The sequence below is a fragment of the Nematolebias whitei genome, chromosome 16 (assembly GCF_014905685.2).
Source record: "Nematolebias whitei isolate Nwh7 chromosome 16, NemWhi1, whole genome shotgun sequence".
Taxonomy (NCBI): domain Eukaryota; kingdom Metazoa; phylum Chordata; class Actinopteri; order Cyprinodontiformes; family Rivulidae; genus Nematolebias; species Nematolebias whitei.
This window is the reverse complement of record NC_056513.1, coordinates 3,242,708-3,265,052: the sequence shown is the minus strand read 5'-3', so window position 1 is coordinate 3,265,052 and position 22,345 is coordinate 3,242,708. Positions and strand designations below refer to the sequence as shown.

The following is a 22,345-nucleotide window of genomic DNA, read 5'->3' as shown; positions in this document are numbered from 1 at the left end:
ATTATTATTAGCAGTGGACCAAATCAAGATTTTAAGCAATCAGAGGGCCATGTAGAGAATTAAAAAACTTAAAATAAATTTAAAGACAGATAATCTCAAAGACTTTGTTTCTTCTTCCTTGTTGCAGCAAAGTTGGCATGTTTGATAAAATGTCTCCTCAATACGTTTTAGGATTTTTCTTTATGTGAACTGGCTCGTGACAAGAAATTTTGTTAGCTTAAATATGAAAAAACTAACAAAAAAAAAGTTGCTGGCAGCCCGGTGTCGCAACTGGTAGAGCTGCTGCCTCTCAGAGAGGAGGCTGCTGGTTCAAATCCCGGTCCGGGGGCCTTCCTGGGTGCAGTTTGCATGTTCTCTCCGTGCATGTGTGGGTTTTCTCCAGGTTTCCAGTTTCCTCCCACAGACCAAAAACATGCATGTTAGACTGACTGATAACTCTGAATTGTCTTTATGAGAGAGAGAGTGAATGGTTGTTTGTCTCCATGTGTCCCTGTGATGGACTGGAGACATGTCCAGGGTGTCCCTGTGATGGACTGGAGACCTGTCCAGGGTGTCCCTGTGATGGACTGGAGACCTGTCCAGGGTGTCCCTGTGATTGCTGGACATGGGCACCAGCGGTAAAAAATGATGAATGGATGGAAAAAATGAGTCTGAGGTTAAACACAAGTCAGTTCTGTTGTGACTTGATGTTAAATAAATTAACAGAAGTTATCTCAGGGCACTGAACAGAAACATTCACATACATTAAAAAGTAAAATTATTAAGTTATCTAAAGAAGCAACAACCTAAACACAATGATTTTAGTCAGTCTTAATCCAAAAGTTTTCTAAGTATTTGTCCAGAAAGTTTAATATAAAAAGTTTAAGTGTCACAGGCTTTCATCAACTTATTTAAAAGTGTTTGTCTTTAAATAAAGGATATCGGTGACCGAATGGAGATTGTCTAAGGGCCGCCTTTGGCCCGCGGGCCATATTTTGCCAATCAATACTTTTTCTTCTTTCAGCTGAGGAGCTCCACAGCGAACTAACCCGCACAAAGACTTGGCAAATGTTTTAGGCCGGATGTCCTTATCGACTCAACCACAGATCTATCACAGCCCTCTGTGTGGAGCAGAGAGCTGCCATCCAGGGCGCCTTGCTCAAGGGCCCAGAGCGGGACAAATGAGGGTGCAGGCAGCTGTGGGTGTTTCCTGCACACATTTGATGTTGTTGGTTCTGGGGTTTGAACCGGAGACCTTCTGGTCACAGACATACACCAGCTTTTACTTTTAATATATAAATCACTGCAAACATCTAGACTAAAGTGCTGAGCACATGAACAAATGAAATGCTTATTAAACAAATAAAAACACATAAAAAGTTAAAACATTAAGTTTAGTAAAAATGGTCCTACAATAAAAACAAAAACAGCAAATCAAGAATGAAAAATGGTCAAATGCAACTTTTGAATCTTCTAATTCAGGGTTGGGAGCCCAAAGTGCACACACAGACTGGGGGGGGTGATAAAATGGTGTAAATCTCCACTCAAGCCACGGTTTTTCCACCCCCACACGCACGCACGCACACGCACAGATGAAACCTGATCTGCAGCAGCCTGATCTCGGGTCAGGGATGCTCCGCGCAGCAGACAAAGGAGGGAGGGCTCTCTGGTAATTATCAAGGAGCGCAGAGGAAAAGTAGCTGCTTCAAAGTCACACGCGCGCGCGCACACTGCCACATCACGCGCCGCATCATGCACGCTTTTTTTTGGACGCTCCTGGTTTTCTTGACCAGAAGTTGTTGGTGCGCTCCGCAGCAGAGATGTGAGCCTGGAAACCAGTTTTTAGGTAAGATCTGTGCGCGCTCGGTTGCGCTGTAATGCATGCGCGTGGGGGGCTGGAAAAACCTGGGAGGTCAGGAAAACTCAGACCACACTGGTTGATTCCAGTGGTCGGCAGATGGTTTTGTCATTTAACTGCTCATTAATTTTTAATTTATGATTTTCACACAACATAGATTAAATCTTACTGGTTGTACTTGCCCCATCATGTCTTTGTACTTTGTAGACTTTAAGTACAAAGTTCTTGCTTTGTCTCCCTCTGGCGGTTAATTTACGAACTACTTATGTTTAATTTTATGGTTTTTTATTTCATGTTGCGTTGTTTTCTCCAGCAGGAGGTTGCAGAAGCAGCACACAGGAAGAAACACGTGGGTGGTCATCTCTTTCATTTTCTGTCCAAAGTGCACTGAATGGGAATAAATAAATTTAATTAGCAGAATGTGCACATTTACACAAAGCTCAGCTGTTCCAAACTTTATGGTCTTAGTTGGATATGGATGTGCATGTAACCTGAGCTTGTTGACAGAAAATATTAAGTAATTTCAGATTTGGCTCAGTATGTTCAAAGTTCATGGAGTTAGACATTTATGTGTTTGTATTAGCTGGTGGCCATCTTGAAATGGGTCAATATCAAACTATACATTTGTTTGTTTGTACTGTTAGTAAAAATAATCATTAAACACATGAGCAAAACTTTCATTTCTGGGAGGTGGGTGATGAGGATATTAGCTTATACTGAAAGCTTTATCTTTATTTGATTTAAAAAAACCTAAACTGTTATTTTTTTGTTATAAATGTGCTTGAACTCTGGATCAGAACTGACCATCAGGCTGTGCACATAATCAGTTCTCCTGCTAACAGTCGTGTGTTTCCATCAGCTGCCTGCACAGAAATGAACCTCGGCTACTGTAACGATATGGATTACTCAAGGTGAGTCATAAATCAGGTTGTGTAGTCTCCATGGAACGATTGTTCAGTTTCTTCCGGTTATGTCAGGTGTACCCCAAGGCTCCCTTCTTGGTACAACTTTTTTTCCCATATTTATAAATGATATCTCACATTCTGTTAGTGAGGACTCCATCCATTTATATGTCAGTGACACTATTTTATATGATTTTGGTTTTACTCGAGATAAGGTTGTGAAGTCCCTTGCATGTGTTTTTTTAATCCATCAACTCTTTTCTGACTTAAATTTGTCCTTAAATGCCAAGAAATCTAAATTTATGTGGTTCGATCTTGGAGAAGGAACCACACCCGCCTCGGTGGACTTCACCACTGTAAACATATTATAGAAGACTTAACAGATTATAAATATTTGGGCATTTGGATTGATGGAGCTCTGTCCTTTTCACATCATGTTAATGTTTTACAATCTAAGGTAGAGGTGACGTGTTCTATAGCAGCATTTGTAACAAAGCCAATAGCAGACAGTGTGATAAACTGTCCATTTTACGAAGGACACTCTTACAATCATGTCTGTAAATTGTGTCTCCATATATAGAATGGTTTTTCAACAATGATGCATTTTGCATCATTGAAGATAGATTTCTATATAGATAAAGTCTCGTGTTAATATCGTTTCCCTTCCCTCGACCCTACAAGAACCTGTTGGTGCTACCAGGCCAACTCTGTAAATAAGAATTTATCTTGGCGTTTAGGTCTGGTTAGATAAAGATGAGGTGAAAATAAAAATGAAAAGCTTGTGTTAGTGGAAATTCCTATTAGCTGAAGGAGTGAACAAAAGCTTCCGTAAATCCTGATAATAGAACATTCTATACACTGTATGTGCAGAACAATATTCCCCAACATCCTTGGTCACCGGAGTCGTTTGGAGGCAGAGTCGGGGGCAGAGTACCTCCTCCTGAGCGTCATCCATGGTCTGCTCAACGGCGAGTGCTCCCCTGAGATCCGCCTCATCGGCTGCTCCGTTCTGGCCTCGCCTTGCCGGGAAAACAAGATGGTCAAACCGTGCCGCAGCTCATGCGAGGCCCTGAGGAAGGACTGCAGCCATGCGTTCGAGGCCATCGAGATGGCCTGGCCTTACTTCCTGGATTGCGACCGCTTCTTTGCCAGTGAAGAAGAAGGATGCTTTGACCCTCTAGCCGGGCTGAGAGGTAAAAGTGAAAGTTGTGTTGTATGTTGACCAAAACTGACGGACAGCTTTTTTTCCTTTCTCCTTCCCAATTTTCTCCCATTCGTCTCTTCCAGCCAAGCAGGAGGTAGCGCTGTCCAGTCTGTCTCCTGAGGAACCCAGCACCATCATCCAGTTCACCTACACCTCCAACGTCCAGATGAACAGTTTACTGAAGAGGACTGCAGCCAAGTGCTCCCACATCTCTCACGTGTACAGCATCGGACGCAGCACCGAGGGCAGAGATCTACTGGTGATCGAGTTCACCAACAACCCCGGACAGCATGAGCTACGTGAGTGGGGCGAGGGTGGGCTCACTAGGTTTGTCTTAACTTGGAGGAGACCACGGCTGAAAGCATCAATGAAGGGATGCAAGAAATATATTTTGTTTGTGTCAGAAACATTGTAGAAAGAGGACATTCAGACAACTCAAGCCCCAAGAAGTTCTTCACCTCAGCTCCTTTTAAAAGCATGACTCTTTAATTATTTGCAGCTGCATTTATTTAAAAAAAAAAAGTTAAATAAAAGCCTTCACTTTTTGCATTGATACTTTTTTACACTAACTTTTGTTTAATTAATTACTGACTCTTTTTTAATCCTGCGTTGGTGGCTTCTAGGTAACATGGTTAGTGTTTGTCAAAATGTCCTGACGGATTATCAATTATCAAACTACAGTGGTGCTTGAAAGTTTGTGAACTTTATAGTTTTCTATATTTCTGCATAAATGTGACCTAAAATCATATAAAGTGTCCGTCTCCTTCAGGCTGTATTTCCTGCTCCTTTTAGAGCAGGGTCAGCCACATGGACTCTCCCTCTCCATTTTGCTCTATTTTGTGTATCGTCTGTTGTGAGATGGAGTGTCCGTATCCTGCTGGATCATATCCATCCACCTCTTCTGCCATCCCCTGCGTGAAATAGCCTTTTTACCTTGTTGTCTTCCATTCGCTGCACATGCCATACTATCTTTGTCTTGATCCCTGCATCTTATCCATGACGCATGCCACGCCAAGTGTTTTTCTGATATTGTCATTTCGCCTACTATCCTTGAGGGATACTCAAAGAATCCCATGTCACATCCACATTTCTATTCTTTCCAGGAGCTCCTTTTCTCTTTAATGTCCATACCTCAGCTCCACACAGCAAGACTGGGCCCATCATCATCATCATCTTGTACACTTTCCCTTTAATATGAATCGGCATCCTTTTGTCACAAAGCACTCCTGTCAGCTCCTTCCATTTTTGCCACGCCGCACCAATTCTGCGCTTAACATCTTCACAGCTTCCTTTGGCATTTATTATCAACCGCAGATTCATGAACGTTTCAACCTGTACATTTCCTCTATTATCAGTAATTGTTAAGGTCTTGTTAGCAAAAACAGAGACCATGGTCTGCTTGAAAGCAGAGTTTATTTTCAGACCTTTAATTTCAAGCTCCTGCTGCCTCTGTCTGGAGATTCTGAAGTTACTCTTCAAGATACTTTCAGCCACGCCTAGGTCATCTGCATAAAACACATCCCACGTCGCTTTGAGTGTCTTGATAAGATAGAAAGGTGCTATACAAGTACAGTCCATTTACCACTTATTTACTTCTTTCCTAATAAGCTCAGTGGCTTCTTCCATTACAGCAATAAACAGTGGGCTGAGACATGAACCTTGATGAACGCCAACTTTAATCTCAAATGCTGTTGTGTAGCCTTTGCCGGTTCTGACTGTTTTAACACCTTCGTACATGGAACTAACAATCCAAGCTTCTCTGTAATATCTTATATAAACAAATTGTTCTTGACTGACCGATTACCAGAAAATAAAATGTTTCAGCTGTGCCCAAGCTTCTCAGCTTTGTTGTTTTAGCTGCAGCAAGATGAACAAAAATAAATAAAAAAATAAATGAGAAAGAAAGTTAGGTTTGGTTCCTCTCTGCTGGATGTGTGCTTTTCTAAAATAATGAACTTTGAGCTACACGTTTCTGCTGCGTTATTCTAACGGGATTCTGTCCTTCCACTGTAGTCGAGCCAGAGATCAAGTTGGTGGGCAACATGCACGGGAACGAGGTGCTGGGCCGTCAGCTGCTCATCTATCTGGCCCAGTACCTGTGTTCCGAGTATAATCTGGGGAACGAGAGAATTCAGACCATCATAAACACCACTCGCATCCACATCCTGGCTTCCATGAACCCCGACGGCTACGAGCTGGCCGCCTCAGAGGTAGAGGATAACAATGACCCGGAGTTCTCCAACCAGGAAGTAAATATTGTTAACAGAAACAAAGACAAACCGCCATTATCCGCTGTCAGTCCACTCTTCATTTCTGCTGTGGAGGTTGAAGATGGGGTACTCTGCTAAATACATACTTCCATTTTGTCATGGAAGCTCTAAGAAACCAGAGTACCCAAGTTTCTACTTCCTATTCTCTAGTCCTGCTGTTCCAGAAGAGCTCATCCCACTTTCAGACTAAGTGATCAACCAGTAACGTCAAGATAAGCACGAATAATAAAAAATAAAAAAGGAAAACATTTCAGTTTTTACTTTATCAGAGTTCCTAAAACTCTGAGACTAGGTTGAACACTTTAGCTGGCAGTGGGAAATCTGCATGAGCATGCTTTCTCTCTACAGGCCTGTTTATAATTTAAGCTTTTGAACTCTTAGACAGAAACTTTAAATCTAGCATGTCTCAAACATGTTAAAGTCTTTGGTTAAAAATAGTTTTAGCTCATTAAACGTGACTGAGCATATCTGAACTGAATGTGTGCATGTTGTCGTGTGCGCTGCTGTTTGATTCAGAACAGATAAAAGTTTTTTCATGGCGTTTTAGTATTTTACTCAAATTTGGATATAAAAATGCACACGTTGGAAACATTTTTTAATAAATGTTTGGACTTTGGCTTTCCTTGACCAAATTTCTAATAAAAGATATAAGTAAAACTACTCTAACACTCTTGCATGTACTGGTTCTGGTAATTACAGTAAATCTTTGGCCATCCTTTAAAAAATAAAATAAAACATGGTGGCTTCTACCTAAAGTTAAACATATAGAAAAGGAAACTGTTTCTATATGTGTGCATGAATATGAAATCATACAAAAATCTCAAGCTGTACCTAGTCTTTTATAGTTTGCTTTCATTTATATTTAAAAAAGCAAAATGTAAAAATGGGTAAGACTTGTAGATTTTTGCAAATATTTCTGAAGAATTCTATTTTGCTTCACTGACTAAATCTAAAACAAAGTTTTTAAAGCCTCTTTAGATTTGGCTCTAACGGATACATGGTCTTGTCTACATGTTAACAATGGATTTAACAAAAATAGTCTAACGAACTCTTAGAACTTCTCACTAATAAAATATTTCATGTAATTCCTGTTCTTGCTAACGTTTACACATCAACACCATTTTTTTTTATTTATTTAAATCACTTTGACCATTTGCACACTGTTTAATATCCCTGCCTAAATGTTCAAGGGTCACTTGTTAAATGGTTGGACAAATGGTCGGACCAACGCCCAGAATATCGACCTGAACCGCAACTTTCCGGACCTTACGTCCATTCTCTACCGGAGCAGACGCAGCAGGCACTTCCGTACTGACCACATCCCCATCCCAGATGCTTACTGGTTTGGAAAGGTGGGAATATAAAGTTATTGTTGAGATTCACCTGCAGTGACCAGTGCTCCAACCTGGATGCCTAACGCTGCAATCTCAACTTTGAGCTGTAGGTGGCGCCAGAGACCTATGCAGTGATGAAGTGGATCAGGTCACTGCCATTTGTTCAGTCTGCCAGCCTCCATGGAGGAGAGCTGGTGATCTCCTACCCCTTCGACTTCTCCAAACATCCCAACGAGGAGAGGATGTTTTCACCCACTCCCGATGAACAGGTTTCATAAATCAGACTTTTGACTGGATAAGTAAAACAGAATATCTACACTGACGGTTCTCTTCCATCATCAGGCGTTCAAGCAGCTGGCTCGTACCTATGCTGATGCTCACGCCACCATGTCGAACAATGACACAGAGAGGTGCGGCGCCTCCTTCTATCGGTCGAGGGGCATCATCAACGGAGCGGAGTGGTACAGCTTTGCTGGTGGTGAGAAACGTTTAGCACATTACGGAGTTACTTACATTCTTCCTGTTGCTTTTGAAGAAAACGTGCACATCTCCTTGCAGGTATGTCCGACTTCAATTACCTGCACACAAACTGTCTGGAGATCACAGTGGAGCTCGGCTGTGACAAATTCCCCTCAGAGGCCGAGCTTTACCCAGAATGGAAGAGAAATAAAGAAGCCCTGCTCAGTTTCCTTGAGTCTGTAAGTTCCTGCTGCTGCGTACATGCAAGTAACCAGAAAATAAGTAAAGGAGCTACTTTAGTGTACTTGTGGCCAAACTTCTTGTCTCTGAACAGGTGCATCGAGGAATTAAGGGTGTTGTTAAGGACTCCGATGGAAATGGGATAAAGGGAGCAACCGTCGCTGTGCGAGGGATTAGAAAAGATGTCACTACAGGTAAAACTAATACAGGGTTGCATTTAATAGAACTGTTTGGTATTAAGCTACAGTGAAGCAAGATGTTTGCTTCAAAAGTAAAAATCAGGTGCAACACAGTTATTTTAGATTTGTTAAAATTGACTAAATGTACTGAACCTGCTTTCAGCTGAAAATGGGGATTACTGGAGGCTGTTGAATCCTGGCACTCACATTCTGACAGCTACAGCTAAGGGTTACTCAAGGGTCAGTAAACGAGTGTTTCTGCCCCACAACCTGAACAAAGCTGGACGGGTCGACTTTGTCCTGGAAAAGGTTTGGATCTCCATCTTCCATTTATCACAATCGTTTCAAATCTATATTTTCAAACACAATTATCATTTGGATAAAAATCCTCTATTGAACTTGCAGTAATTGTGTATCTAGAATTAGTAGATCCTATGTTTGTAATAAAAGCACTAATTAAACTGATAGAGAACTCTAAACAGTGGAATACTCAATCAAATGTATAGTTGTACATAGTATTTTCTATGCATTCCCCCCCCCCCACAAAATGTATTCTCTCCTAAAAAAAAAAAAAAAAAAAAAAAAAAAAAAGGTTAAAACCCAATAAAACCTCTGCATTAAAACTCCACTATGAATGTACAAATAAAACCTCTGCATTAAAACTCCACTATGAATGTACAAATACCTGATGAGAAATGTTACCTTTTGCAAAAGGAGTTCTCTCATGCCTCTCCTCCGCTCCCCCACCATCCCGCATGCAGCTTCCCGTCGAGCCGGACATTGACGACCACCTCTTCCCCATGGTGGACACCTGGGATCGCTTCGACCCCTACAACCAGTTTGAACGCTACAGGGATGCAGACGTTGCTGAGGGCGGAGTGGAGCGGGAAGAGAAGCCATGGTGGTGGAGCTACTTCTCCCAGTCCGGGATCTCGCCTCCTAACTGGCTGCTGCGAAATGTATAAACACAATTTAGACAGAAAATTAAAACACACAAGGAGACTTTAGTGATGAATGGATCCACATCCAGGTCCACCTTTGCTTTTTGGAGGTGTTCGTGTAGCAGCAGCCGTGAGACTGAAACCTCAGATCCCAAACAAATTATCAGCGCTTCCTGGAAAGATGGGAACAGGATCCTCAAACTTTCACTCAGATTATTTGCAGCTTCTTCCAACTTGTTTTAGGAACTACTGAATCAGTGAGATATACAGTACGAGCATCATTTCTCATTTTGGAAAACTGATCAAACCAATTAAACAAATTGTAATTTTAAAAACATGGCAGGTGAATTCTGAGCACACATTTAGAAATGATTCACTCAATTTCAATAAAAATCTAACAAATGTGAATGTGTGAACAAATTAATTTCTAGCTTTGCTTCTCTTGCACAGGCATGACAAAGGATAAATATATAATCCAAGCTGAACTTTCTGCCTTCTTTCTGTTCCACACCCCATTGAGAACCGTTTACCATCTAAAATCTTGATTGTGCTTATTTTGGCCACTAGAGGGCGACATAGCATAAGCAATGACATTTTCACTGAACTAGAGGTTTTGGTTTTTGAGTCAAATCCAGATCCAGACATCTATCCCCCCAAATTGTCTCATAATCCTGACGCTGCAGGTTGAAGTCTATGTTGCACCAGGAAGAGAATGAAACATTTTGCCAAATCATTCATGGATGCTTGCTGTGGGGACCCCTGAAGAAGAGAGAAGCCTAAAAAAACTTTACAGAACAAATTTGACTATTTGTGCAAACATCCCTCACAGAAAAGACTATCCTTCCATCTTTTACTGCTTATCCATAGTCGGGTCAGTTCAGTTCAGTTTATTTATAAAGCACCAAGTCACAACAGAAGTCATCTCAGGGCACTGAACAGAAACATTCATATATCTAAAAACTAAGATAATAACAGTTATCTGAGGAGCAGATTGCTTTGCTCCAAGACGCATCACTGGCCACTGAGGCAAAAGGCTCAGGAGAGAAACCCAGACGTTCCTCTCCCCAGCAACATTTTCCAGCTCATTCTGGGGGTACCCCAAGATGTTGCCAGGCCCAATCAGAAACACCATCCCTACAGGAACTTCTGAGTCTTCCGTAGGGCCTCCTACCAGTGGGATGTGCCCAGAAAACCTCCAAGAGAAGGCATCCAGGAGGAATCCTAGTCAGCTGCCCGAACCATCTCAACTGGCACATTTTGGTGCGGAGAAGCAGCGGCTGTACTCAGAGCTTCCTCCGGATGATGGAGATCCTCACCCCATCTCTAAGGATGAGCCTGGCCACCCTACATGGATGTTGGCTTTGGAGCTTGTTGGCAAGTGCTCGGTGGCAAACTTTGGCTCCAGGGGCTCAGCTGGACCAAGCCCAAATAAATAATGGGAAACCCCCTCCAGGTGTACCTATCACCTGTGTGTAGGTCTGTCAAGGTTGGGTGATGTACATGTCGAGCGGCAGGTGAGGAAAGGTCCCTAGCCATGCCAATTCTTGGTAGAATAGACTAGCTCTGCATATGTGGAATGTCAAATCACCGGCAGGTGAGGAGCCAGAGCTTGTGTGTGAGGTTGAGCGGCACCAACTAGATATAGTTGGACTCATCTTTATGCACAGCTTGGGTTCTAGAACTCAACTCCTGGAGAGAGCTTGGACTCTCTCCTATTCCAGAGTTGCCCAGGGAGAGAGGCATTGGGCGGGGGTACTCAAGCCCCCGGCTGAATATCTTGGTGTTGGAGCTTTCCTTGGTGATTCAGAGGGTTGCTTCTCTGCAGCCTCGAGCTTCAGAAGAGAAGGTTCTGAATGTTGTTTGTGTTCATGCTCCAAGCATCAGTTCAGATTACATAGCCTTTCTAGAGTCTCTGGATGGTGTCTTGGAAGGGGTGCCATCTGGGGATTTTTGTTCTACTGGGTGACTTCAGTGCCCATGTGGGCGATGACGGACTCATCTGGAAGGGGGTGATTGGGAGGAATGGCTCCCATATCTGAACCCCAATGGTGTCCATTAATTTGACTTCTGTGTTACGCATGGGTTGTTCATGACGAACACCACGTTTGAGCATAAGGTGGTTCATAAGTGTTCTTGGTACCAGGCCACCTTTGGCCAGAGGTCGACGATCAATTTTGCAATCGCGTCCGACCTGCAGCCCTACGTCTTGGACACTGAGGTGAAAAGAGGGGCAGAACTTTCAACAGATCACCACCTGGTGGTGAGATGATGCTGGACAGACCTGGTAAATGTAAATGCATAGAGAGGTTAAATTGGGAACATCTGGTGGAGCCCTCGGTCCGAGCGGCTTTCAACTTAGACCTCAGAGTTTCACGTCCTGTGGGAGGTGGGGGACATGGAATCTGAATGGGCCATGTTCAGGGCCTTTATTTCTGATGTAGATTCCAGGAGCTGTGGCCTGAAGGTTACCGATGCCTGTTGGGGTGGCAACCAAAAGACCCGCTGGTGAACACCAGCGTTGGAGGTCATCAAGCTGAAGGAGGCTTTCAGGACTTAGTTACTCTGGAGGTCTACTGAAGCAGTTGACAGATACAAGGTGTCCAGAAGAACTGTGGCTGCTGTGGTTGTGGAAGCAAAACTCAGATGTGGGAGGGATTTTGGGAGGCAACGGAGAAGGACTTTTGGTCTGCCTTGAGGAATCTCTGGCAAATGGTTGGGCGACTCAAAAGGAAAGCGGACCCTATCCCAGGCATGTTCCAACATCACACAGGAAATGTGCAAACGTGTGTTTCACACATTAAAAAAAGGTACTCATTGTAAGAAATCAAACAAGTTTATTCTGAAATTAATTGGTGCAATTTGACAGGGGGGGGGGTCCAAATGAAAGTTTTTTTTAATGTGGAGGGGAAATGTCTTCTTCACATATAATGGTTGCGACGCCTATGCTGCAACTTATACAGTGAAGAGATTTATGTTTTTTTCTGCCCCCATATTTATAAACCAATTTTTGTCCGAGATCTGACGATTTCATTTATTCTGACATGGAAAATATTGAACACTACCATTTTCAGCCACTAGATGGCCCTTGAGTAATATGGCAGTCCAAGTGTCTCATTAATAAATAAATTAGTAAAAAAGTAGCTATTAATGAGACACTTTGCTTGCCATACAGGGCCACCTTCATCTCGCTCCAGAACTCCTGGCGCAAACGTCAAATCAGCTGCATTTTGCCGCACCTCCCAGGCGAAATGCAGCTGATTTGACCATTAAAGTGAATTTAAGGAAAAGTTCAACTGAGACACCTTTACTATAATGTCGAGCAAACAAATAATTGTTTTTAGGTGTTAATCTTGTTAAATTATTGTTAAAGTCCTAACATGCACGCTTCCTTGGCTGCCATTTGTCAGCCAATCGATTTGTGGCACAGCACCGGTCCACATTTCCGGGTTGTCAGTGGTGATGCATAATGATGCGACGTATACGACGGAGAGACATATTTGTGTTTTTTTTTCCCCATAGACATACTCATGAGTTATACGGTGGTGCAACATGTACGGCGGAAAGTACGGTAGTCTGTCAGTCCCACTGCATCCGTTTCTCCAACACTGCTTTTTACCGCTCTGCACATATAGATAATGCAGATTCCAGACCACTTTGCTCCTAACTTTCTCCATCCTTCTCTTTGCTCTGCTTCCTTTTCCTCCGTGGTAATCTCCGTGACAGTCTCTTTCCTGCAGCTATCTAGCTGCTGTGCCCCGGGAGTGGGAGCCTGCTCAATGTGGCAGAGATGATTTGTTTGCTTTGCAATTAGTTTCCATCAGTGGAGACAAATGGATTCATTCTGCATAGAAAACCTGCACAGACAAGGCCAGAGTGATGAATGCAGTAAAACGAACTGTGAAGCCTGAAGATTGATGAGACTCACAGGGCACCTTGGGTAAAAAACAAACAACTTGTTTAGTGCCAGATTCAGGAAAACTTAAATAGTTTGTGATGCAACAACCTGCATCAGTTCTGTGGTTCTAACATGAGGCTGTCGTGCTGCTTTTGGATTTGTTTCACCAGTTCCATCTCATCTACAGTATGTTTCACTTAACTGTGTTTTCTAAAGTCGTTTCTCGTTATTACCCACCGATGAAGGCAGAGTCATAAATGTGTTGGTGCATGTCTGCGTGTGTGTTGATTTGTGCAACTTATCTCCTGAACCACTGGACGGATTTGAGTGAAACGCTCTGAAATTAATTAGCAAACGTCAATCTACAACTGAGTGACCGTTGGAATCGGCCCCGTTCAGGATGATTATATTACAGTTCAGCAAACTTTAACACAAAAATGTCAATCTCAATTTACATATATAATGAGCTCAGATTTGAACTTATCTCCAACACTCTCCAAGTGCCGAGTCAGTCTTAAGGTGTTAAGCTGAACTTTGGTGTAGCAGTAGCTGAGCATCATCCCCAACACACTTTCAATGCTACGCTTTTTACTTAAAACCTATCAACACTTTTGCAGCATGGTGGTTTAGTGGTTAGCATCGTTGCCTCACAGCAAAAAAGCCCTGGATTCAATCCCCGGTTTGGACTTTGAGTTCTGGGTGGAGTTTGCAAGTTATCATGTTTGCGTGGGTTTTCTTCGGGTACTTCACAGTCCAAAGAACGTGCATGTTAGGCTTCAGGTTCAGGCCTCCTTGAAAAAATGCTGCGATTTCAATGGGAGTTGTCTGTTTAAATAAAAAGGTTAATAAAATAAATACTTGACATCAACCATGTTTGTCTTTTTTTAGAGAAATATCTTTTAAACCTCAGGAGAGATGTAAATTAAACTCTACAAAAGTACTTGCTGGCTGCATGTTTGCAACTAATTAACTTTTAGAGTCAAATTAATTCAAGATGGCCGCCAACAACAAATGGCTACAACGTGGCTGAATATACACCTACTTAACTTGGAGTGGTAGTTGCTGCACAGTATTGCTTGAGATAGTATCTAAGGTTGATTTTAACTTTGTCCCCCTTTTTAATTACAAGATGATTTTTGTTTAAAATTCATGAAAAGCAGCAGCTTTACCTTTAATAATTATTAAAGGCCTATTTATGCAGCAAATTAGGTTTAAAATGAATGTTTTGGTTTTTTTAGACTGGATTTTAAGGCTCACACTGCAAAGTTAACACACGTGTAGCTGGATGTACATTTACAGATGTGTCGGACAGTTGTAACTCCAGATGTTTGTCTGGGTCTTGTTATCACATAATCATGGCATCATCTAACAAGACGGAAAAACCCTGAACACACAACCAGCACATATTTGTGTAGTAAGTCACCATCTTTGATTGGGTGTTTTGGGGCGTTTGTTTAGGGGGGAGTGGTGGCGCAGAGGTTGGAGAAGATGGACCTGTGATCGGAAAGTCACAGGTTCAACTCCCGGTACGTCAACATCAAAATGTGGGTGGAAAAGGTGAAACACCCACACCTGCCTCCACCCTCATTTGATCCACTCTGGGCTCATGATCAAGGCCCTTAACCCCCACCATCTGCTCCCCAAAACAGGTCTCTCTTGAAAATGAGTTCTCGTGACTCAACGAGACTACCTGCATAAATAAAAAAAGGTAAATAAAAAAAAGTTTGTAGCATATTCCATTCATTTTCACATTTATGTCACAGAGCAGCTTTAACTTTTTGAAATATTTTGCCTTTTTACTTTTTTTACTCACAGAAAAATGAATTGAACTCATTTTCCGTCCTTCAGATCTTTAGATCCGTTTACAACTTTTATCTGCTCCTTCCACTTTTTGTTCTGCTTCAGCTTCTTTCAGCTTCCACGTGCAAATTTTAGCTTTTTCAGCCGTTTTGTGCTCCTTTGTTTTCTCCTGCCAACTACATTTTTATGCTTCTTCTAAATTCTTTCTGCTAATTTTGGCTTATTATGCTCCTTTTCAGCTTATTTATGCAAGTTTCAGCTACTATTTAGCTGTTTTATGCTAATTTTAGCTTTTTCAGCTAATTCCACACGTTTTGCACTTTCAACTTTTTTCTGCCCAATTCAGCAAAAATGTGCTCTGTACACTTTTTCTCCTGGTAATTTAAACGTTCTTCTGCTTTTAGCTAGTTTTCAGCTGTTTGAACTAATTTCAGCTTTTTTCTCCAGATAATTTCCACTTTCAGCTCATTTCTGCTTCTTTCAGCTTAATTGGGCAATCATATTCTTTCCGCTTTCTTATAAGAATTTAAGCTTGTTGTACCTGTTCAGCTAACTTTTGAGCATTTATCTAATTTTGGCTGTTTTTAGATACATTTAAGTTTTGCTAATTTAAGCCTAATTAGCTTATTTCTGTTAAATTTCAACTTGTTATGGTCATTTTCGCTTAATTGTGCTAGTACCAGCTTGTTCTGCCATTTTCAGCTACTATTTAGATGCTAATTTTGTCTTTTTCATCGAATTTCACATTGAGCTTATTTAAGCTCTTTCCAGTTCCTTCTGGTAATTTAAGCTTCTTTCTGCCTTTCAGCTACTTTTCAGCCATTTATTTGGCCAATTTCAGCTTTTTGTAGCCAATTTCATAATTTTTGTGTTAACCTCTGCTTATTTAAACCCAATTCAGAAAATGTGTTCCTTCTGATTTTCTCATCTAATTTAGGCTTGTTCTTCCACTTCAATGTTTTTTTTTGTTGCCAATTTTAGCCGTTTCTTTGAAAGTTTTCTGCACCGAGCATTCACACTGTATTTTCCCCGTAAATTCAATTTTAGTTTTTCTTGTCGTCTTTAACCAAAAGCTCAAAAGTCCAGGGTGAGGTCCTGATAGTTTATTGGTGAGCTAATAAGAAAACATTGTATGCAATCTTCACAAAAGTACAATCAATAATAAAAAACTAGATGGTGGGCTTTTGGTTTCTGTATTTGCCATTAAAAAAGAAATGGATTGAGGACATTTTGTCTCTGAACTTTGGAACTGCCCACAGTTAAAGAGATTAACCTTTTCCTCCCGGCTCACGTCGTGTTGAGTTTTCCTTTCCCCTGGCTTTGGTCTTTCTCTCCGGTGCAACCTCGTCTTTCCTTCTGCAGTGTCTCGGCTGACAAGCCCTTGTCCCGTCTCCCCCTCTCCAGTGCCCTCCCTTCCCTCCTTTTATACGAAGGGCAGGTTCAAGGGTCACCAATTACTCCGAGAGGGCTGAGAAAGTTGCATGGGCTCTGCCCTCAGGGCTGCCATGTTGCATTATCGTCAGTGAGATTGCAGGTACGCAGCAGCCACAGACTGCCGGCGCAACAACCTCTGCCTCAGAACCGGCCATTTGACTCAGTAAGATTCAAACCGTCGTCGTGCCCGAGTGGACGGCTGGCTCTTATCTGCTTCTCCTCTCACTGACCTGTTGGGCAGAACAAGTCTGGACTTCCTGAGAACTCTTCTTTCATGAGCGCAGGCAGATGGACAGGACGAGTTCTGAGTATTTACTCTGTGCTGAGAGCTCTGTGTTCCTTACTGTCCAACAACTTACAGTTTTAAAACTGATCAAGTGAATATCAGCAAGATAATGTGTTGTCTTTGGAAAAGCTCATAAGTGCATTTTCTAAAGAAACTAACCTAAAATAACAGCCTCGTTTGCTTAACTTCTGGTTTTTTTTTTTCAAATAAACATTGAATCAGCACATCAAAGTTGGACACCAATCTAATCTGGCAGGATAGTCATTTGTCCATTATTAAACAAGACATATCCCATTGAGATGACCAGTTTTTGTTCTGTGGGAGGAAAACCGTAGCCAGAGAAAACCCACACAAACGCAACGAGAACATGCAAACACCACCCAGAAAGATCCCAGGGTCCAAACCCGGAACTGAAACCAAGACCGTCTTGCTGTGAGGCAATAGGAGTAACCACTAACCCACTGTGCTGACCAGGTTCATACCAGATGGTAGGGCTGCATGCAATTCAGGTTTTTGTACCAGAGAGGCAGATTACATTATGATGACATTTGCTATCTGAACTCAGTTCTAAACAATTGACCAAAGCTGCTGCAGTTTCTCTGCACAGGTTGAGAGGAGGTCACGGGAGGCGTTTCATGGTTCACCTAAAATGCATCACATCGGATTCATTCAGTATAAAAATTACTTTAGACAACTTTTAGTCCAGGTGCTTTAGTTGGAGAAGATTTCCAGAACTCAGTTTTTCTTTGTCCAAAAAAAATCAGTCAGTTTTGGGGATGTTGATGTTTTAACTTTGCTTTTCCTCTTCGTCTTGGTCCCCTTGGTGCCATCTTGCAGAATAAATGGTACTCTTGAGGTTAACATTTTAAAAAGTGTTTTTTCTTCTTGTTCTAACCAAAAAAAACAGATCTTCTGCTTCAGTCGGAGGCCTGGCACATTGCCGTTTAGACGGGGCCAACAGAAGCTGTGCAGCCAGTTGGAGCTGAAGCGGCTTCTGAATGGAGAATCCCAGAGAGTGTTTCAGCACGCTCAGCCAAACCCTTAGTAATTGCAAAAACAACACTTGGTCCACTAATAATGGGTGCGTGTCATCTCCAATCCCAAGTCTGCCAGTCTGTCCACGTCGCAGCGGCAGCAATTACAGACCTGGGCCGTACACCGGTAGAGCGTAAAGGCAGAACAGTAGGTTGTGTATGTGTGTGAGGGGGCGGCAGGTTATGGGGTGCATGATGAATTGAGAGAGGTGCGTTTGAGGACATCAAAAAGAGCAGACCTGCACGAGTTTGACAAATTGAGACACTTGGTTGGTAGATTATAGCATCAGTAAATGCAACCCCCCCCAACAGTTGTTACCACTACCAAAATACTTCAGCTGTAATAAATGGCATCCTTTTAGGTACAAAAAAAATAAAAAAATGAATGTAGCCAATGTGTGGCTGAAGGCAAAGACTTTGTTCTTGTGGAATAACCAGGGCCTCACATGAGCACCATTAGTTTCTGACTCGCTTCCTTTACTAAACATGGCTACCCATCCATAACTTCTACAATGGTCATCACGGGGATTAACTGAAACACTGACTGATCTTTCTGGTTTGACTGCTATTGTTTTATTTGATTTTTCCCACAGAAGCATGACGGACTGGTGTTGAGGCAGACAATGGAACTGAACCACGGCCTGACCCCAACACTAATTTGCCAGCTTGTGCTCTTTTAACAAGTGCTAGTTTCACCCGCGCTCAGTTTGTTTATCCCTTCATCTTGTCTTTATTTGTTGTGATTTTCTTCATGGTTGTGCACAGAGCTGTAAAAGAGGATTAAGAGACGCTTTTTTTTTTAGATTCTTGGACTTTTCTCTTGGCTTATTCTTAGCTACCATTCATGGTTAAACTGTTTGTGGTGCTAGATTGAGAACTGAGCTTAGATGATGTCCAAGTCAATTAATAAAGCACATTGAAAAACGACACCTGTTACCAAAGTGCTTAACAATAAGATCAAGGCAGTAAAAAAAAAAAAGGAAGATGTAATTAAAAAACAAAAACCACAAACATAATGAGAAACAATTAAATATTAAAAATCAAACCAGACTGTTAAACGTCAGTGAAAACAGGTGTTTAAGGAGAGATTAAAAAAAACAAAAAAAAACAACAGGAAGTGAAGTGGCCTGTCTAATGTTGAGCGAAAGATTGTTCCAAAGTTTAAGGCCCATTACTGAAAAAGTCCGATCTCCTCAACCAAAAGCAGCTGGTCAGATGATCTCAGCGCCCGAGAAGGAACATGATTGAAGTAGGTCAGAGAGATATGGAGGGTGAAAGGCCATTTATTCACTTAAATGTCAACAGGAAATTAAAAGAAAAAAAATTATTCTGATACGTAGAGGGAGCCAGTGAAGGGAGGACAAAACTGGTGAAATGCGCTCAAACCTATGAGTTCCTGTTAAGACCCCAAGCTGCAGCATTTTGGACCATCTGGAGACATGAAATGGAGACCTGACTGACCCAAACAAAACACGTTGCAGTAGTCTAGCTGCATCGTAACAAATGCATGAACTATTAATTCAAAGGTCAGATCTGATCAACACTGACTTATTAGCCACCTGCCTTAAATGGAAGAAGCTTTTTGTAGAACAAAGTTAATCTGTTTATTAAAACTTAAGTCAGAGTCTAAAACCTTTACAAGATTTGTAACAGACTTTAAGATATGGCTCAAGGGAGCCAAGGCTTGCATAATCAGAGCTACAGCTAAACGCAATAACTTCAGTTTTCTGATTGTTGAAACTTAAAAAGTTTGAAGCCATCCATGCCTTGATGTCATCAAGACATTTTAACAGGGGGTGAATTGTTTATGAACTGTTGCGTTTTAAGGGCAGATAAATCTGACAATCAGCATAGCAATGAAACAAAAGACCATGTTTCCTCAGGATAGACCCCAACGTCAGCAGATAAGAGTGAAAACAAAAAAAAAGGGGTCCAAGAATCAAGCCCTGTGGGACCCCACTGAAAAAAATAAAATAAAAAAAAAGGCACTGACGTGGATACACCATTTCCAATCTTAACAGACACTCCTGTCACCTCGGTAAAAACTGAACCATTCTAATGCGGTACCTGTAATCCCAGCCCAGTGTTCCAACCTTGATAGAAGGATACTGCGGTTAACAGTATCAAAAGCAGAGGTAAGGTCCAGGAGAACCTTGAAATAAAGAACCTTGAATACGAGGATCGCAAACTGACCAGAATCATTTGCTAACAGACTATTACAAATCCAAATTAAAAGCCATTTAAGTTGCAGGGTTTAGAATTATTAACTCTACATCATCATCTCATACATTTAGAATCTCATTTGTCAAAAACTTTCAGTTTATTGCTTGGGATATGTTGAGACATAATCTGTTTTCAATTAAGCTTTAGTGCCGTTGTAGCTGCAGAGTTGTCCCACAACAGCCAGGCTCTGGTTTCTGAGGGGTCAGAGGCTGAGACAGTGTAGCCGTAAGCACCAGCTACGCGTGTGAAATTTGACACAACTTTGCTCCATTTGTGTGCGATTACACTGATTTCCTAGGGCAACATCTGTCTGCAGCTTCACAGACAGATAGCTGCACAGTGTTGCAGTGCAGTGTTAGTACTTGAAGTATTTGACACAGCAGCATCACTGCCAGCGATGAGGAAAGATCCCCATTTTGGATTGGATTTCTTAAATTTTAAGAAAATTATTATTTAAGGAATGAATTGACGGGCGGCTGTGGCTGAGTGGTTAGACCAGTCGTTCTCCAACACAGACTGTAGTGTAAAGTGCTTTGAGTGTCTTGATAAGATAAAAAAAAAAAAAGAAGTTCTAGATAAGAACAGTCCCATATACAGTGTATGAGTCTGTGTAAGAGGAAATGCTAATGTGCCGTTTCTAAATGGATACTTTGAAATAGACATTAGAATGATTGCCTAAGATAGTTTAATCGGTATTGCCTTTTTAGAATTTGTAGAAATTAGAAAAACTTTCTGCACTGTGCAAATATCAGAAGGTAAATGCTTTGTTTGCAACAAGTATGTGTACTGTATGTACTCGTTTCCCCAACAAGTACCACCCAGAAAATACTAAACTCTAACTATTACCATAACGGCAAATATTAAAAACCAAAATCACCCAAGCTTGAACTGCTGTTTTAAGCTCATACTGAGACATTTCAAATGTTTCAAGTATCCGACATTCATTCAACTTTTATTTAGACAGGTTAATCCCATTGAGCCTCCGGGACTCCTTTACAAGAGAGACCTGATTTTAACAAAGAGTGATGGCAACAGTGGATAACAAATAGAACAATAGACAGTCAAAGGATGCATGCAAATTGAGAACAAGTGAAAATGAAAAAAAAAAAAAAAGTTGCAGGTACAAGGCGTTTAACATTCAGAGTTAGACAGGATCCATTTCTGAAAAAGAAACCAGTTTAACTTTCGGTTTCCTTACTAGGTTTCCCATGCGGAGCTTAAAAAAAATAAATAAAAAATCAAAAAAGATGAACATTTGGGACAGACTTCCTGTTTTAAAAACAGCATCTTTTTTTGTTTCGTCTGCGTTTTGGACAAGTTTGAGATGGAACAAAATCAGATCGGATGATGTCAAAAGCGGATTGCAAAAGCTGGAAAGCCTCAGCGACAGTTTTAGATCGACAATAAAAACAACTGTGTCATCAGCATAGAAAAGTAAGGATGCATCAGGGATGCTCTGATCTACATTACCTATGTATAGTAAAGAAAGTGGATCCTAAGACACAGCCTTGTGGTACACCATTGATGACTGTTAAATAACTGGAGGAAGTACCATTATGTTTAACACATTGCCTCCGATCTGAGAGACAGAGAACCAATCAATGGTGTGCTCTGAGAAACCAATTTCTGAGAGCTTATGACACAATATGTTATGATCCAGTGTCAGAATCTTTAGACAGGTCTAAGAAAAGTGCAGCACAATAATCCTTAGCATCCAGTGCTTCAACAACGTCATTAAAAACCTTCAGTGAAGCAGTTGTTGTGCTGCGTTGTTTCCTGAAACCAGATTGATGTGGAGGTAAGATGTTAAATGAGCCCAGATAAAATTTTTGATTTGAGTGTTTCAGTTTTTCTAGAACTTTGGCTAAAATGCAGAGTTTAAAGATTGGTCCATAATTGTTCAGTGAGGTGGGGTCTCCTCCCTTCAGCAGAAAGGTTGAACAAAGGCCGCTTTCCTAGCGCCTGGAATGGAGTTTTGGTGAACTCTCGGGTTAAACCTCTGTACACTGTAGCTGCATTGACGACATGACGCATAGGAGGAAATAAGGTAGCAGACCAAGGAGTGATTTATAGGAGGACAATGAACCAGTGTGAGAGCCTACGTGTAGATAAATGATCACCAACTGACCACAGAGTACAGAGTGCAGTGATGGGTATTGTAGTTAGTTACAGACTGTTATGAACCTTATTGCCCCATGGTAGACAGCATCCAAAACATCTGCAAGGAGCTGGCAGGGGCATTCTGGTAGGAAGGTAACAGCTACAAGGAGTTTTCTGGCATTCAGAGTCAAGCAAGATCCATTTTCT

At 41.6% G+C, this 22,345-nt stretch overlaps 1 protein-coding gene across 1 annotated transcript; it reads left to right on the top strand.

Annotated features, from left to right (window-relative positions):
- The first annotated feature begins 3,816 nt into the window (after positions 1-3,816).
- On the top strand, positions 3,817-9,707 carry cpz (carboxypeptidase Z). Its single transcript, XM_037690058.1, has 10 exons — positions 3,817-3,932; positions 4,027-4,242; positions 5,957-6,192; positions 7,404-7,565; positions 7,658-7,816; positions 7,890-8,025; positions 8,106-8,245; positions 8,341-8,440; positions 8,589-8,734; positions 9,187-9,707. The coding sequence occupies exons 1-10, from the start codon at positions 3,848-3,850 to the stop codon at positions 9,388-9,390; spliced, it is 1,584 nt and encodes a 527-aa protein (XP_037545986.1). The 5' UTR covers positions 3,817-3,847; the 3' UTR covers positions 9,391-9,707.
- Positions 9,708-22,345: the final 12,638 nt, after the last annotated feature.

Excerpts from the sequence above, each read along its gene's own strand:
- cpz (XM_037690058.1), top strand. The coding sequence starts at position 3,848 with ATGGCCTGGCCTTACTTCCTGGATTGCGACCGCTTCTTTGCCAGTGAA. Across the intron at positions 7,817-7,889 it reads CACCCACTCCCGATGAACAG|GCGTTCAAGCAGCTGGCTCG; the intron begins GTTTCATAAATC and ends TTCCATCATCAG. Across the intron at positions 8,026-8,105 it reads GTGGTACAGCTTTGCTGGTG|GTATGTCCGACTTCAATTAC; the intron begins GTGAGAAACGTT and ends ATCTCCTTGCAG.